At 40.0% G+C, this 17,124-nt stretch overlaps 1 protein-coding gene across 1 annotated transcript in view; it reads right to left on the reverse strand.

The window, feature by feature from the left end:
• Positions 1 to 424: 424 nt before the first annotated feature.
• The window catches only part of IMPG2 (interphotoreceptor matrix proteoglycan 2), a 71,564-nt gene continuing 54,864 nt past the window's right edge, over positions 425 to 17,124 (reverse strand). The window contains exons 12-18 of the mRNA XM_068968275.1: positions 14,154 to 14,457; positions 11,884 to 13,178; positions 11,075 to 11,294; positions 4,883 to 5,093; positions 3,208 to 3,396; positions 1,057 to 1,288; positions 425 to 508 (exon numbers count right to left, since the gene is read on the reverse strand). Coding sequence (XP_068824376.1) covers positions 425 to 508; positions 1,057 to 1,288; positions 3,208 to 3,396; positions 4,883 to 5,093; positions 11,075 to 11,294; positions 11,884 to 13,178; positions 14,154 to 14,457 — 2,535 coding nt within the window. The remainder of the gene's footprint in view (positions 509 to 1,056; positions 1,289 to 3,207; positions 3,397 to 4,882; positions 5,094 to 11,074; positions 11,295 to 11,883; positions 13,179 to 14,153; positions 14,458 to 17,124) is intronic.

Below are 17,124 nucleotides of genomic sequence, written 5' to 3' on the forward strand. Positions count from 1 at the left end.
TCTACAGAGATAGGAAAGGAAGTATATGTTAAAATATGTGAGCATTTGTGGCTATTCAAACAGGTGACTCTATGTTAATAAGAGAAAATATGACAGAACGAGGAAGCTTTAGTCCAGAACACAGAGTGTCTTTGTTTTCAATCTTCATTGGCACTTGCTGTCATTGTGATCCTGAGTAAGACTCTCCATTTCTTTGATGTTTCCTTTCCGCACTCATAAAACTTATATAAAAAAATTCAACTTGTAAAGACACTAGAAGGAATAACTGCGAAATCAGAGTGGAAGTGGATTAACTGTAAAGAACTCAACAACGCTGGTTACCAACAAAACCCCTGTCATATGGACAGGAATTAGGTATTCACACTCGTGGCCCTACTGTAAGGCAAACTGTTTAGAATCTGGGTGCAAGTACTCTCTTAAATGCTTACATTTGATGTTCTCTGACAAAAGCTGCAAACTCAGGATCCCTGGCATAGAGTTCCAAAATTCTCATTCTTTCTTGGATTTCCTTTAAGGGAGGAAGGAAGGAAGGAAGAAGAAAAAAAAAAATCCATATATTGCATTAAAAAAAAACTTTAATGGCCTTTTATTTTATTTTTTTTTAATTTATTTTTTTTTTATTTATTATTATTTTTTTTAATGGCCTTTTAAAAAAGAGGTTTAATTTTTATAAGACTGTAGCTTTCTGGACAGTACAGGAGAGAGCTACAGAAAACAACAGATTTTTCAAAAAAAAGTGAAAGTTGTGGCTACTACATGAACTGCTCTGAATAACTCAGACATATATTTCTAAGGAGTACGGAGGGAGACATTTGCTAACATTTCTAAGGGAGGAGGGAGACATTTGCTAATAACAATACAAGAATCACTGGGTAGGAAATATAATACAACTCAGAACTATATCCTGGCTACATATCACATTGACTGGGAGGTGTCACGAGGTAAAAAAACTAATCATGAAATAATTTCCATTCTTTCTTGAAGCCTAAGTATACACACGAACACACACACACCCACGCCCTAGCAGAGCAACAACATAAAAACCAAGTTTCCTACCTCTCTGGAAAGGTCACTGTTCTCATACATTTGTCTGATCTCTTCCCTGCTCAGACCAGCAATCATCTCTCTGTCTGTGGACCTGTAGAAGGGCCGCTGAGGGTAGGGGCCCTCATACTGCTCGAGGTCGGCCTCGTAACTTTCAAATACGGGGTTGTGCTTCACGGCTCTTTCTACGGACGAGAGGCCATCTCGCTGCCTGCTGGAGCCACAAAAAGAAAAGTATAATTGACTCAGGTTCTTTTCTGGATGCTCAACTATTTAGGAGACTATTTACCTGGAGCAAAATTCCTGTTGAGGAAGAAAAAGAGACTAATTGGATACAAATGGGAGGAGAGTGACTGTGGAAAAGATCCAGATCAATCTCAAATATTATTTACTAACTTGTTATCACTATAATTTCCTCAACTACTTGATAAGTCCCCTGTGGGGCCAGTTCTTTGTCTCTTTATTTTTTATTTGCCCTAAAGTGCCTGGTACCTAATGAATGTTGATGGGGAACTATGTCTGCTGATAGAATTTCATTAATATTAATGGAAATATTAAATTTTAAGGAATATTAAATATTAAGCATTTCATTAAAATTAGTGGGAATAGCATCATTATTCCCAGCATAGACAAATTAAAAATCAGTGTGTAAATACTATTCAGCCATAAAAGGGAACACATTTGAGTCAGTCCTAATGAGGTGGATGAACACAGTGCCTCTTATACAAGAGCGAAGTAAGTCAGAAAGAGAAAAACAAATGCACACTAACGCATATATGTGGAGTCTAGAAAGATGGTACTGATGAACCTATCTGTAGAGCAGCAATGGAGACACAGACATTGAGGACAGTTTTAGGGACATGGCTGGGGGAGAGGGGGAGGAGAGGGTGGTATATATGGAAAGAGTAACATGGAAACACACATTACCATATGTAAAATAACCAATGGGAATCTGCTGTATGACTCAGGGAACTCAAGCTGGGGCTCGGTGACAAACTACAGGAGTAGGATGGAGGCAGGAGGGGGGAGGGATGTTCAAGTGGAAGGAGACATGGGTAGACCTATGGCTGATTCATGTTCATGTTTAGTAGAAACCAACACAATACTGTAAAGCAATTATCCTTCAATTAAAAATAAATAAATTTAAAAAAAAATCGGTGTGTAACCACACAAAGAAAGTAATAGAAATTAAAACTCATCGGGGAATGGGCTTCAGTTAAATTCAATTCAGGTCTACAACTATTTACTGAGCACTGATTATGTGCCTAGGAATTTTCTAGATGCTGACAATACAAAGAATTTGTTTGAATCTCTGTAGAACAAGATCATGGTCCAATGAAAAGTCAGAACCAATAAAAAATATAAACATGATAACAGAATTATGTTCTGGGTGCTATAGGAAACTAGGAGCAGTGCCTCCTCAGCCAAGCCAGAGGGTGAGTGAAGGTAACCTAGACCGGAAGTAGACCTGGAAGCACAGAAGCAAAGTACAGCCAGTGACTGTGATCACATTACACCAAAAGGTCCTTGGATCACTAGTCTAGCAAGTAGAATAGGTTCTATCTCCTCTATTAATGAACCTATACTTAACTAAAATGAGAATCAGATTCTATTTCCTGTCGATTCTTACCTAGATGTAAAATCTGCCTAATTACCACTGGAGTGAGCCAAAGGGGAACAAACTAACAGATCTGGTCCTCACACAGGCCTCACCTTATCCCCATCACCCTTCCAACCCCTCCTGCACCATGCAACAGGCAGTCTGGCCCCACTCAGGGATGCCATTCCTCCATTGTACAGTGAGATTCATGCATGCCTCTCTGTTCCTTCAACTGGCTAGAAAGTTTTCCATCCACCTCCTGGAGCAAACATCTACTCTTCTGTCCAGTCAAATACCATAACCATCATTAAAACATCTAAGCTGCGCTCCCCTAGGCAAAACAAATTCATTACTCATCTAGGCATTCTAGCAGGTTGTTCAAAGTGTTGCTTATGTTTGTTTCCAGACTGACACCCTCTGAGGACAGGGACCATGTCTCTTCTCAATTTTATAACCCTCTCCCCTCCATTCAGATCCCTTCCAGTACTCAGGACACATAAAGTACAAAATGAATGAATAAAAGGAATATTTTATTCCATCAGAGAGCAACTGTTGTTATTTACCTGGAGGGTCTCCCTCTTTCCCTCCTAACATATTGAGCTTGAAGAGCCTTGATGATGAAGAAGACTGCAGCAGAAGAAATGAGGACAAGTCCAATCATGGAGGCAATGGTGACACCGATCACCAAGGGCTCAGACACAAACTCTTCGCAGTGCTCACCACGGTACCACCAGTTCTCACCCACCCGGCACCTGGAACAAGAAGTGACCAAGCCCCAGGTGAAATCACTCTGTTGAAAGGAACAACAGCAGACCCTTCAGTGGGACTGAGCACAGGTAGAGAGAGAAATGCTGACCATAGGAATCTTTAGTAAAGAGGTGAGTAAGATTAAAGGCTGTGCATAGACTCAAGAGGTCCTCAGTGACTACTTGAAAGACTGATAAAAGAATAACTAGACTTATAGAAAGTAGTCTAGTCAACTCTGTTGTTTATGGATAATGAAAAACAGGCCCGTTTTCGATAAAAGAAAAAACTGGAGTTAGATCGCACAATTTGTCAGCAACAGAGCTGGTCTAGAACCCAAGTCCCCAGACTCCTCACATCCTTCCACCACTCTGCAGAGATCCTCCAAACTACACGGCCACACACTATGCAAAAGCGTCCTCAATTCCCAGAGCAGTAATCACTGCTTTATAAAATCAGGTTTATTTCTTTGAAAATCAAGAGACTATTTGTCCTCTTAGTTTTATAGCCAAACTTTATATACAGAAAATCTGAATCATTTCCACCTGTTTCCTCTGCTTTTGACATTGATGCCAACACTTTTCCCTTTTGAAATTCACAGACTGTCCTCTTACTGAGGTCCCCACCCGCTGCTTGTTCTCAGCATCCTCCCCTTCACACCTTGTGACTTTGGTTGGATGTGGAAGGGAGGATGGTTGGTTCTGCTCTGTTTAAGTAGAGTGACCAGGGAAGTCTGCCTGAATCTGCTCATCTGTCTGGTATATTTTCTTTGACTCTACCTTTAAAAAATAGAAATTAGATACTCAAAATATCACAACTTTAAATACTTGCTATTCTTTATTTTTGAATACTCATTTTGACCAAGAGCAGCCCAAAGCTGTTAAAAACAATTCAAATAGAACAATAAAACTCCTCTGTTTCAGATACAGTATAAAGTGTTGATTATATATCAAAACACAATTTGAGCAGCAATTGCCTTGTTATCACCACTAAAAACCATTACACAAAGATCTCCAACTACTCTAAGTACTCTCCAGAAGACACTAGGCAATGTTTTTCTTATAGCTTCGTAGAACATAAGATAAAATAACCCACTGAACCAGGTATAATTCAGGCCTATTAACGGATTCAGTCTCTTCACATGTGAACTAGATGGCACCCATCTGGTAGCTCAGTTGGGAAAAAAATCGGCCTGCAGTGCAGGAGACCTAGGTTCGATCCCTGGGTCAGGAAGAAGGAAATGGCATCCCACTCCAGTATTCTTGCCTGGAAGAACAAGAATCCCATGAACAGAGGAGCCTGGCGGGCTACAGTCCATGGGGGTCACAGGAGTCAGACATGACTTAGCAGCTAAACCACCGCCACATCTATTACCTAGATATAACTTCTCTAATAAAAGCTGTTGTGATCATCCTAACATCATAGGCACAGATCTCTTTCTTCAGAGGAAGTATCTCTAACCTGGTGAAGCCAATATCTCTCCCTACGACATACCTACAAATGGCCCCATGTCCAGGCATGATGTCACACTTCCCATCATTCAAGCAGAAGTTGGGCTGTAGGTCACAGAGACTCTGACAGGGCAGCTCTTCCACACTCAGGTACCCAGGGTAGCATCTGCACTCTGCCTCTCCACTCCAGGGATTGACCAAACACTCAGAAAATTCATTGCATGCCTGAAACTTGCAAGGGTTGGCTTGATCACCTAAAATACCAAACAAACCAGAGAATGGTATAAGGAAAGGCAAAACATAGGAACTGGGGTATAAGAAGCCCCTCCAGTAAGGGTCTCCCATCCAAAGTACCATGGGATAATCCCCTTCCTGAATCACTGAAATATATCACCACCCACACCACAAAAAGTTTCTGATTCGCCCTTGACTGATGATAGCTTTTGTCAAATTTCTTTGAAATGCAGAGCCAGACTATAGGATCCAGTGACCTGGGCGAGCCTTGACCTGTTTTATATAGGAAGCATGTAGAAGATTTAAAACCTATGAACTACAAGTCTAAATTAAACAGTTTTCATGTACCTTTCATTCCCACCAACCCTATGCTGCTGTCGTGGTCCTCTACTCCACACGTGAGGCTGCCCTACTCCCACCCTCACCTCACTGAGAACACGGGATGGAGAGACAGAGTATAGAGAAGAACTGGTGGAAGCCTCAGGGATGAGCACAGCCCCGAAAGAGCAGTCTAAGAACAGCTGAGATTTGTGAAAGTTAATATCATAAAAACATATCAGCCACACGATCTCAACAGTATTTTGGCTTTAGTAATTCCATTTTCCATTCATGGGATGAGAGAAAGTGACATTTAAAAAAATTATTTAGGACAAAACCCAGTCAAAAACGATATAAGAACTGGCCATAGATGGCCTTCCATCCTATCATGGTAAAACTGCATGTTCTTCCCTGGTGAATGGCAATCTCTGAACTACAAAAAGGCAAATGGTAATGAAGATACCACAAATATAAGAAATCACTGGAAATGACCCATGAACTCATCTATATGAAAAAGCATAAGGTGTAGCTAGAAGATGAAAACAAGGTTGAAAAACAAAAAGCATAGTCTCTCAGTTTCCAGGTAAATTAATATTGCTTTCAGAATCAATAACTTCCTTGCTGCTATGAAAATTCAAGACATTTTGCACAAATCTGTGACCTTGGAATTTGTAGGTTCTCTGCAGCTAATCTTTCTTGGCCCTATGTAGGAATGAAAGGGGAGGTATTGGGTTGAGTAGCATCCCCTGAAAATTCATGCCCACCTAGAACCTTGGAATATGACTTTGTTTGGAAATAGTGTCTTTGCAAATGCAATCAAGTTGAGATGAGGTCATACTGGGTTAGGTTACCCAAAGTCCAATACCTGGTGTCCTTATAAAAAGAGGGAAATCTGGACACAAGGACACAGAAGCAGAAGAGATTAAGAAGAGGTAGCAAGAACACACAGAACTATACTAAAAAGGTCTTAATAAACCAGATAACCACAATGGTGTGGTCACTCATCTAGAGTTGGACACCCTGGAGTGTGAAGTCAAGTGAGCCTTAGGGAGCATTACTACAAAGCTAGTGGAGATGATGGAATTCCAGCTGAGTTTTGAGCTATTTCAAATCCTAAAAGATGATGCTATTAAAGTAATGCACTCAATATGCCATCAAATTTGGAAAACTCAGCAGCAGTCACAGGACTGGAAAAGGTCCTTTTTTCACTTCAATTCCAAAGAAGGGCAGTGTCAAACAATGTTCAAACTACTGTACAATTGCTCTCATTTCACAGGCTAGCAATGTTATGCTCAAAATCCTCCAAGCTAGGATTCAGCAGTACATGAACTGAGAACTTCCAGATGTTCAAGCTGGGTTTAGAAAAGGCAGAGGAACCAGAGTTCAAATTGCCAACATTTGTTGGATCATGCAGAAAGCAAAGGAGTGTTAGAAAAACATCTACTTCTGCTTCATTGATTATGCTAAAGCTTTTGACTTTGTGGATCAGAACAAACCGGAAAATTTTTAAAGAAACAGGAGTTCTAGACAACCTTACCTGTCTCCTGAGAAACCTGTATAACCTATATGCAGGTCAAGAAGCAATGGTTAGTACTGGACATGGAACAATAGACTGACTCTAAATTGGGAAAGGAATACAACAAGGCTGTATATTGTTATCCTGTTTACTTAACTTATATGCAGAGCATATCATGTGAAATGCCAGGCTGGATGAATCACAAGGTGGAATCAAGTTTGGCCGGGAGAAATACCAACAACCTTTGATATGCAGATAATACCACTAATGGCAGAAAGTGAAGAGGAACTAAAGAGCCTCTTGATGAGGGGGTGAAAGATGAGAGTGAAAAAGCTGACCTAAAACTCAACACTAAAAAACTAAGATCATGGGATCTGATCCCATCACCTCATGGCAAATAGAAGGGGGAAAGTGGAAGCAGTGACAGATTTTATTTTCTTGGGCGCCAAAATCACTGCAGATGGTGAGTACAACCATGAAATTAAAAGACACTTGCTCCATGAAAGGAAAGCTATGACAGACCTAGATAGCATATTAAAAAGTACACATCACTTTACCAACAAAGGTCCATATAGTCAAAGCTATGGTTTGTCCAGTTTTCATGTATGGATGTGAGGGTTGGACCATAAAGAAGGCTGAGTACCAAAGAACTGATGCTTCTGAATTGTAATACTGGTGGAGACTCCTGAGAGTGCTTTGGACTGCATGATCAAACCAATCAATCCTAAAGCAAATCAACCCTAAATATTCACTGGAAGGACTGTTGCTGAAGCTGAAGCTCCAATACTTTGGCCATATGATGTGAAGAGTGGACCCACCGGAAAAGACTCTGATCCTGGGAAAGACTGAAGGCAAAAGGAGAAGCGGGTGGCAAAGGATGAGATGGTTAGATATCATCACTGATTCAATGGACATGAATTTGAGCAGACTCTGGTAGATAGTGGAGGACAGAGGAGCCTGATGTCCTGCAGTCCATGGGGTCCCAAAGAGTTGGACTCGACTTAGCAACTGAACAACAACAAAGGATGGTATTGCACAGTCCCCCTTTATTAATGGAAGTTCAAGAATTTCTGAGACATTATATGTGAAAATAAATTAAGCAAGAGGAAAGTCAATCTTATCTTTAGCCAAGTTCAAATAAAATATAATATTTTAATCTGAAACCTTTTAGCTAAAAATGTATGTGTAATAGGAAAATTCTATTTAAAATTTCTAAAACTCTGTGACCATTCTATGGGTGTAGGTGAGTGCCTAGGGAAAGGAAAAATAGAATCCATAAGGGGAGAAAGATAAATGTTGTCCCCTTTTATTTCCAATCAAGGAGAGAGACTGAGACCAATATTTTAATCATGCAAATAAGAGATTGGCATGTTAAAGTCTCTTTCTAGTCTTTTGTGCAGATTAAAGGTAGATGTTCAGAATGGATAGCTCTCCATTTGGAAGAATATTTAATGACTTTATGGGAAAACAGAGGAAGACTTGGAGCTACGCTTGAGATAGGAGACAGTGATCTAAACTGTACAATGAATTACATTCTGGTTTTCCAGGGACAGGCAAAGAGAAGGATTGATGGGTCCCAGAATATGGGAGTAGAGGAAATATGAAGAAGGTCTGGAAAAATAGCCAGAGGTGCCAGAGTAATGTAGCAATTGACTCTGTCCTGGAGGAAAAATTGGCTGTTAAAAGACACCTTTGAAAGTGTGGCTGAGAAATTTTGGGATATTTATACCTAACGGTAATATTTTTTTAACCCATTTTCTGTACTATGACAAAAACTCCCCTATCACCCTCATGTCATCAGCAAATATCTGATGGAATCAACTGCCCTGTGTTGAGGGTACTTTGGGAAAATAAAATATGGGACTGTGATCTGTGTTGAATTAACATAAAGAACAACCACAAGGGTCAAGGGATATGGTGAGATTGGAAATTTAAGAGATAGTTAAATTCCCTGATAATTCCTAGAGATGTTAGGGCTTGGAGGGGCTAGGATGGAGGTTTTACACTGCAGATGATGAGGATGAATGTACATTCATTTGAATATTAAGGAAAAAGGTGGTTCTATAAACCTGGATGACTTGGCATACATCTGACACGTGAGTTACATACAAAATTGAAGTAAATGTACTTATTTAAATACTTCTCTTTAAAAAGAAGTGGGTAGACTTTTGCAAAAGCTTTATAAATCAACACTGCTTGCGTTTATATGGCTAGTCAAATGCTTTTATATATGTTATTTGTTTAATCCTTAGAATAGCCCCATGAAATACTAGCCAAGTAATATTATCCCATTTGCTATATAAGGGAGTAAGGTTCAGAGATAAAACAGCTCATCTAGGATCACACAAATGATAAATGGCAAAGCAGAGGCAAGAAACCAGGCCTTCCATATTATAATTAATTGCTTCTTCCACTATACCACAAGACCACATGGCAAAAAATGTGCAAATGTCCTTAAAGAACTCAAGTGGCAAGAGATGCGGATATAGGGGAATTAGCTAAATCATTTTCCTCACTTTCAATGAATAATGATCCTTCATGGATTTCAAAGGAAAGAATGTTTGCTTCTTTCCCGGTTAAAGAATAGGGCTGACTTCCAAACCAGTTTGAGAGTAAAGAGCACTGGAGAAATTCAAACCCAGACATTCCATCTTACTCCTACTCAAAACCACGCTCCTCTGGTATGCAGAAGGTAAAAAAGAAAAAAGTTTGAGCATCCACCAGTATTCTCTGCATCCAAGTCTTACAAATAAAAATAATGGTTTATTTCATTCATTCACAGTATTTTTGAGTACATTCTATATGCAGAGGTTTTGGCTACAAAGTGGCTAATTAAACAGATAAAATCTCAGTCTGTGTGGATAGTTCCACTGGGAAAAATAGCTATTAAGCAACTATGTGCATAAATTAGCATGATTACAATAGTTATAAATTCTACAGAGGGAAAAGAACCAGTCTATATTATGGATGAATCAGTGAAAGTCTTGAGGAAGAGACATTTGAACAGAGGCATAAAGGGTAAGCAGAAATCAGCCAAGAGGGGAAAGAGATTCAGGCAAAGAAGAGCGTGCAAAGGTTTCAAGACAAGAAAAGTTTGGGGAATCAAAGGAACCCAAAAGAAGCTAGTCCGAGTAGAACACAGTGAGTAAAAAGTTCGTGTCACTGGGTGATACTGGGGAAGAAGATAGGAACCAGGCCTGTGGTTACTGAACCAGGTAGCCACTGAAAGTATTTTAAGCAGGAAAGTGAAATAATCTGATCAATGCTCTAGAAAGAGTGCTCTGGTTGCTGTCTGGAAAACGAATGGGAGGAGATGGGAGGTAGGGAAAAAAAGGGAGACAGTGGGGAAACTGGTCCAAATGAAAGATGATGATGGTTTGGCCTAAAGAAGGAGCAGTGAAGGCAGAGAACACATAGATCTGAGATATCTAGAATTCAGAATCAATGTAAGTTTAGTGAGTGACTAAAAGTTAGAGGTGATGGAAACTGAGGTATCAGAGTAACTTTCTATGTATCTGGCTTCAGTAGTGGAGCGGATATAATTTCCATTTAACAACAGAGACAAGCTGAGAGAAGCAGATTTAGTTGGAAGGTACGAAGAGATGGAAAACAAGGGCTCAGTCTTAGCTTCAGGGCTTAATCTAAGCTTGATATACATAGAATATATCCAAATTGAGGTCATCAACTACGTAGTTAGATACAGATTCTGGAGCTCAGAAAATAAGCATGATCTGCATATAAAAATGTAGAGAGTTATTGACATTTATATTAGACTTACAATAATGGAAATAGATAAAACAACACAGAAGAATAACACAGAAGGCAAGAGAGTTCACATCTAATGGGGTTCACAACATACAGAGGTAGCAAGAACAGATTCAATGGATTAGTAAAGAGAGAAAAAGACAGAGCAGGTAGAAAAGAGAATGGGAGCTAAGTAAAGATAGCATGTGGGACAATCCTTCTGAAAAAAGAATGATACTGACATCCTTGGAAGAGATAATTTACTAATTATCAAAATGCAGCAAATTTGCCTGACTTAGTCCTCTTTTACCTAGTATTGAACTTATTGGGTGAGTACTGAACTTACCAATTCAGTGGAAGAAAATACACACAAAAAATAATTAGATTCCACTAAGAAACCATGATGGTATTCAATATCATTACCTGATTCCACATCAAGGGAGTATTTATCAATAGCCAAGTTCATGGTTTGGTAGGCAGTAGTGCAAAAGTCTTCCAGAATCACATAGACAGCACTGGTGACGTTAGGAAGGACAGACCTGGTGAACTTCATTCGGCTATTCACCACAATACTGCCATTTCTGAAGTTCAGGATTTCTAAATTCTGGAATCCAGTGAGATTTGATTGGAGATAGGGAACCAGCTACAATACACGTAAAGTGGTTAGTTTATTGACAAAGTTTTACATTTTGTTCAATACACCAAAAACAAAGAAAGACGAACCTCTCCAGTTTTCCAAACTGTATTGTTTACATTATTTAAATTGTTCATAAACAGAAGTATGAATTGTGAATTATTTGAGTCATAAGGTTATCAAAGTTATTTAGGAAATCCATGTAACTCACAGTTTTAGCCACCAGAGAGTTTATTCTCTGTTTCACTAAAGGATCGTGACAGTGAAAGCATTATAGGTACCTACAAAGCACTGATCTCACAATAAAATGTGAAGATAAATCTTAAACTTGTTTCAGTCCTAGAAATTACAGAATAAAAAATCCAGTATCTAAGTTGTCATATCACTGTTATGCCACATTTGTGTTTTCCTTTTTTTGTATCCACCTGTCTCATTCTTTTCCTACCAACCCTAGGCCATTACACTATTTGGAGATGATAGGAAATGAAAGTCCACAGCAGACCACACTTTCCTTGGCTCAGATCTTACGTTGTGGGGAAAGAGGGGTGGTTCATATATGATTATTCACTAATGCCCGTATTTCACTTCTTATGCTTACCAGTTCTAAGAATCTTTGCTCCAGGGCTTTATACTCCAAAGAGTTTTTATTAAACAGATCTTCTGAAAACATCATGTTAGTCACTCTGAGGCTGAAGAAAACCACCACAGCTCCAGCGGCTTGGGTATGACTCAAGTCATCGTTTCTTGTGGGTTGAGCCACAACAGCCATCTCTGTGGAGTGGATATTTGTAGACATTTCCACATAACTACCAACCATGCCACTTTCCTCAGGGATTAGCTCAGGCTGATAGTAATCTGTGCCTATCTGGTCCAACTCTAATGAAATATCCTGTACACCCATAATGACTTCATCTTCCAGCAGGGCGGAACTTATGGTTGAAGGCAATTTGGTAGACTGTGTCATGGAAGCTTTCGACCAGAGCTTGTCAGTACTCTGTGGTGTACTTGCCGATGTGTCTCTGGACAGTTTCCCTAAGGGAGAAGTTCTTGCCCAAATGACATCTGACTCTGGCACTGTGGTCCTCAAAAGCTGCACATCTGACTTTTCTATTGAAATCTTATTGTCAAACCATTCACGGTTAAATGACTCTGTAGTCTGCTCCATATCCTCCTTTAGAAAATGTTCTACTTGATCTGGTTTATCAGTAGAAGCAGAGACTGCCACAAATGTCAACAGAGGAGGTGATTTGGTAACTGAGTAATAATCAGTGTCGGGTACCTCTGATGTGTGTTTGGGTAGAATTGGAGATGCAGATTGAGTTGTGGTCTCTGCAAAGAGGGACACAGTAGGTCCACTAAGGGGCTCATCTTCTGCAAAGTTTGTAGACCCATTAAAAGGCCCATATTCTGAACGCTCAGTATGTTGATATGCAGAATCTATTTTGTCATCTATAACTAGTCTCACATCTATACCCTCAGTTAGCAAAAGTGAATCCTCAGCTTCAAGCCATGACTTGGACAATGGTTCAGTGCTCTTCTCTAATGAAGTTTCACTCCATGGCCAGGTAATCAGGTCTTCCTTTTGCCCAGACCCTGAACCCAAACCACTTTCAAACATGAACTCTTTTTCCATAGCTGTGTCTGGCATCCAAGTGCTCACTTCTAATTGGTCTTTGACTTTGGAGGCCAAAGAGTCCATGCCAAACGGTATAGTTACTTCTTTAGCAAGAAGATCAAATGTGACAGAGGAGACTGGATATGGTGAGGATGGCAAAGATACCCCAGAGTCTTCCATGGATGGTGGTGTTCCTTTTGGCACAGGATAAGTAAATGGACTTGAAGGCAATGGGTTGACAGAAAGAAAATCTTCTGACCCTTCAACTTTCATTAATCCTAAAAATAGAGTTTTCCATTAATCAATCTACAAAGATGCCAAAATATATTCCCAGTCCTAATAAAACCAGCTACCTGGTATTTTCCCATTAGATCATGACAGAGAGTTGCTGACTTTTACTTTGCCAAATCCAGCAAACAACAAGAAGGGATGATTATGTTTTCGTGATGTGGTACAATCACTCATGATTATAACCCCCTTCCCTGAGGATAGCAAAACATCAGGTTCTAAAATAACTCATCTTCAAACACTTTGGTTTTTTTTTTACCTCGTGAAAACAGAGAACTGCTGGTAGCCATATTGACAACAAAGACTAACTCTAGTAAAATCTTACGAGGAAAATTCCCTAGGAAATTGAATTCCCATTTCCTGGCTATGTTTATTATCCACCATTCTTCAGGTTCACCCAGTGTTCAAAAACTTGGGCTCATTATTTATATCTTTATTCATCTTCCTCTTTCACCTGTATGCCATCCCTGAGTCTCACTGATTGGTCCTCTCCTGCTACATCCAAATCATCTATCTGACTTTCACTTCTTAATCTCTGCTACAGCTTCCCTAGTTTAGATTTTCCCCTTCTCAAGCCTGATGCAAGCTAGAAATCTCTACTGGCCCCAAATTAATCCTATTAAAAGATACTGGCATAATCTTTGAGGCTGTTTGTTTACCACTAAAATACTCAAGCAAGTAGAGTAGTTCTTAAATAGTAATATAATTTAATTATATATCCTTTAACAGGACCTTCAAAATATCTATTAGGTGATCTCACCCAAGATATTCATTTCTTATTATTTATCTATTTGGACTCTCCATTCCAACACATTAAAGCCGATTGCGCCCTTTCTCACACAACTTTCCTAAGACATTTCCTCCCAGTGCATGTGGCCATGCTTTCTTTTAACCCTAGTCTCTTGCTCTCTTCAAAACCTGTCATCTGATGCAATAAATTATGAAAAGTGATTAAAATTCCTTACCATCTTCTAATAAGTGAGACCCAGAAGGCCTTTCTTCAGAAGCCACAGGCAGGTCAGTCTGAAGCACTGCTGGGGTGACAGAATGAAGAGTCAAGCCGCTAACGTCTAAAACCTCTGGGGAAGAACTGAGGCTCACCTCCGAGGGAAAGGCTAATTTGGGTGTAGACACTAAATCACCCAAAGGACTTTCTGACCAGAGTTCCCTGTCAGTGGCTGAAGGAAGGCCAGAGCTGAAACCAACTGGTGAAATACTGCTCGTGGTGGATTCATCTGCTGAGGGCCATTCAGCTTGAGGGGTATTATCCTGGAGGGGCAAAAAAAGGCTAAATCATATCATAGATAAAAGAAGCACATACAAACAATTTCAAATAATCATCCATCCATCTACATTCCCAGATTTTACAGGGACAAAAGGCAATGTAATATTGGGGAAGGGATAGGGTATGGGCTCTAGAAGCAAACAGATCTATAATTAAATCCCAATTCGACCACTTACTAGTTGGAAAATCTAGAGAAAAATCATGTATCACTTGAACCTCACCTGAAAAGTGGGAACAGATGACATATTATCTTTAAAAGATCCCAAGCAAAGTGAGTTTGTGGGATAAAACATTGTTTCTCTTGCTTTAGATGGTTCCTTTCCCTCTGTCTTATTAGTGTGCTTTAAATACACAGAAGTTACTAATATCTTTACTTTGTTATCAAAAACCTAAGCACATTGCTCACAGCAGGAAGAACAATCGGTAATTTTATTCATCATTCTGAAAGGTATTAAAAATTAATTATAGGTCTTTTATAAGAAATGCCACCAAGTGAAATGTGGTCTCTTACCTTGAATAAGTAGCCATATTTGCAAATTATAGCAATATCTGTGAATTACCACCTTTACAAACATAGTACTAATTGTATCTTAAAATTCAGCTGGTGGCTCAGGCAGTAAAGTATCTGCATGCAATACAGGAGACCTGGGTTTGATCTCTGGGTTGGGAAGATTGCCTGGAGAAGGGAATGGCAATCCACTACACTATTCTTGCTTGAAGAATCCCATGGACAGAGGAGCCTGGCAGACTACAACGCATGGGGTTGTAAAGAGTCAGACACGACTGAGAGACTAAGCACACGCTCAGGAATAGAAAAGCGGACAGAAACACAATCCTTGAACATATTAATTATTTAATCTTGTGAAGATCAGTCTATGTAAAAAGGTTTAATGATGATGTTAATGGGTAAAATGGCCATGACATTGGATAGGAGTTTATATATTCCAATCTATGCTGAATAACAAAACCTAAGAAGTGTCATATGCATAGAAGGAATTCATAAAATATTTCCTAGGTGAAAACTGAAAAAGAAAAATAGAAAAGATCAATAATTCTCTACTCTACATAGCATTAAAATCTCATGCAGATTTTTTAAAGACTCCAATGCCCAAGCTACACACCCCAGAGATCCTAACTTAACTGGTCTAAGAGAGGGACCAAGACATGGTATTACACTCTTAAAGGTTCCTCAGTAAAGGATGGAGCCTCATCACATGCCCACTGTATTATTCCAGCCTGGGTTTCTAAAATACTTCTTGAGTTGTTGAATCATTATATTTTCTCATTAACTGGAAACTTTAAGAAAATTTCCACAAGCAAACCTGCCTGAAAACTAGAATTCATGGAATAGCTATGAACAAAATGACGTCCATGAAAACTAAGAATAAGAAACTTTGAACAGAATCCCTTCCCCCTTCCTCCAGGAGATTCCTGGAGGTGGTTACTTTCACTGGCACACATGCTCAAGCCTAACAGGCTTTTTAAACAAAAGCACACAATTTTAAGGTGGCTAACTACAGTTTAGTCTATAGCCACGAACTAACTCTACCTACTAAACTATGGAGGGACCCAACTCAGTTATATCACCTAATTATAGTCTTTTATGCTTTGCCTTGGAGAAGGCAATGGCACCCCACTCCAGTACTCTTGCCTGGAAAATCCCATGGACGGAGGAGCCTGGTAGGCTGCAGTCCATTCTTTGCCTACACACTTTCCCTCGTCTCTCCATCAAGGGTCCACATGATGAAGCATTGGATAGCACACTCCCCCAATCACAAAGGAGGAAACAGGAGGCAAGAAATTACTGAGCATGTCCGAATTCATCCCTTCTTCTAGTGACAAATGCACAGTGGATCATTGGGTATACATAGAAATGCTCTCGGAGAAGGCAATGGCAACCCACTCCAGTACTCTTGCCTGGAAAATCCCATGGACGGAGGAGCCTGGTAGGCTGCAGTCCATGGGGTCGCTAAGAGTCGGACACGACTGAGTGACTTCACTTTCACTTTTCACTTTCATGCACTGGAGAAGGAAATGGCAACCCACCCCAGTGTTCTTGCCTGGAGAATCCCACGGACGGGGGAGCCTGGTGGGCTGCTGTCTCTGGGGTCGCACAGAGTCGGACACGACTGAAGCGACTTAGCAGCAGTAGCAGCAGCAGAAATACTCTCAGTTTCATCTACTATTTCTAAACTACAAGCACTAAGTCAAGTAACTAATTTTCTTTTGTGGAACTCAGTGACACCAACACTTCGTTCCCTGTTCAGACTCTTTTAATTAGGTCCTATTTTAAGTGGGCCATCCTGTTGATTATTTTTATATGTCACAACCCTAGCTCCTTCTCTTCCCTGATAACTTCATCACCCCCACTCCCTTACAAGCTGTCTTCTGTTTGAGATTGCACGTTTAGAAGCAGAAGATCAAAAACCAGGAAGAGTGAGAGATCAGGGTATTTCTTTCCTCTAAGCCTCCATACTGTGTGTCCTGCAGTAGCTCTATCCCTCTACAACTGAAGCTTCAGCTCTTACTGGGCTCTGGTCACTGCATTTCCTCCCCCTGCCCTAAAACTCAATGGATGGGAATGGCTTCTCACTGCTGTTAAGTCTCAGCACACTCTGAGATTTCCTTTTTCATTCCCTTAGCCTTGCACT

Source organism: Capricornis sumatraensis, chromosome 1 (genome assembly GCF_032405125.1).
Source record: "Capricornis sumatraensis isolate serow.1 chromosome 1, serow.2, whole genome shotgun sequence".
In the NCBI taxonomy this organism is placed as follows: domain Eukaryota; kingdom Metazoa; phylum Chordata; class Mammalia; order Artiodactyla; family Bovidae; genus Capricornis; species Capricornis sumatraensis.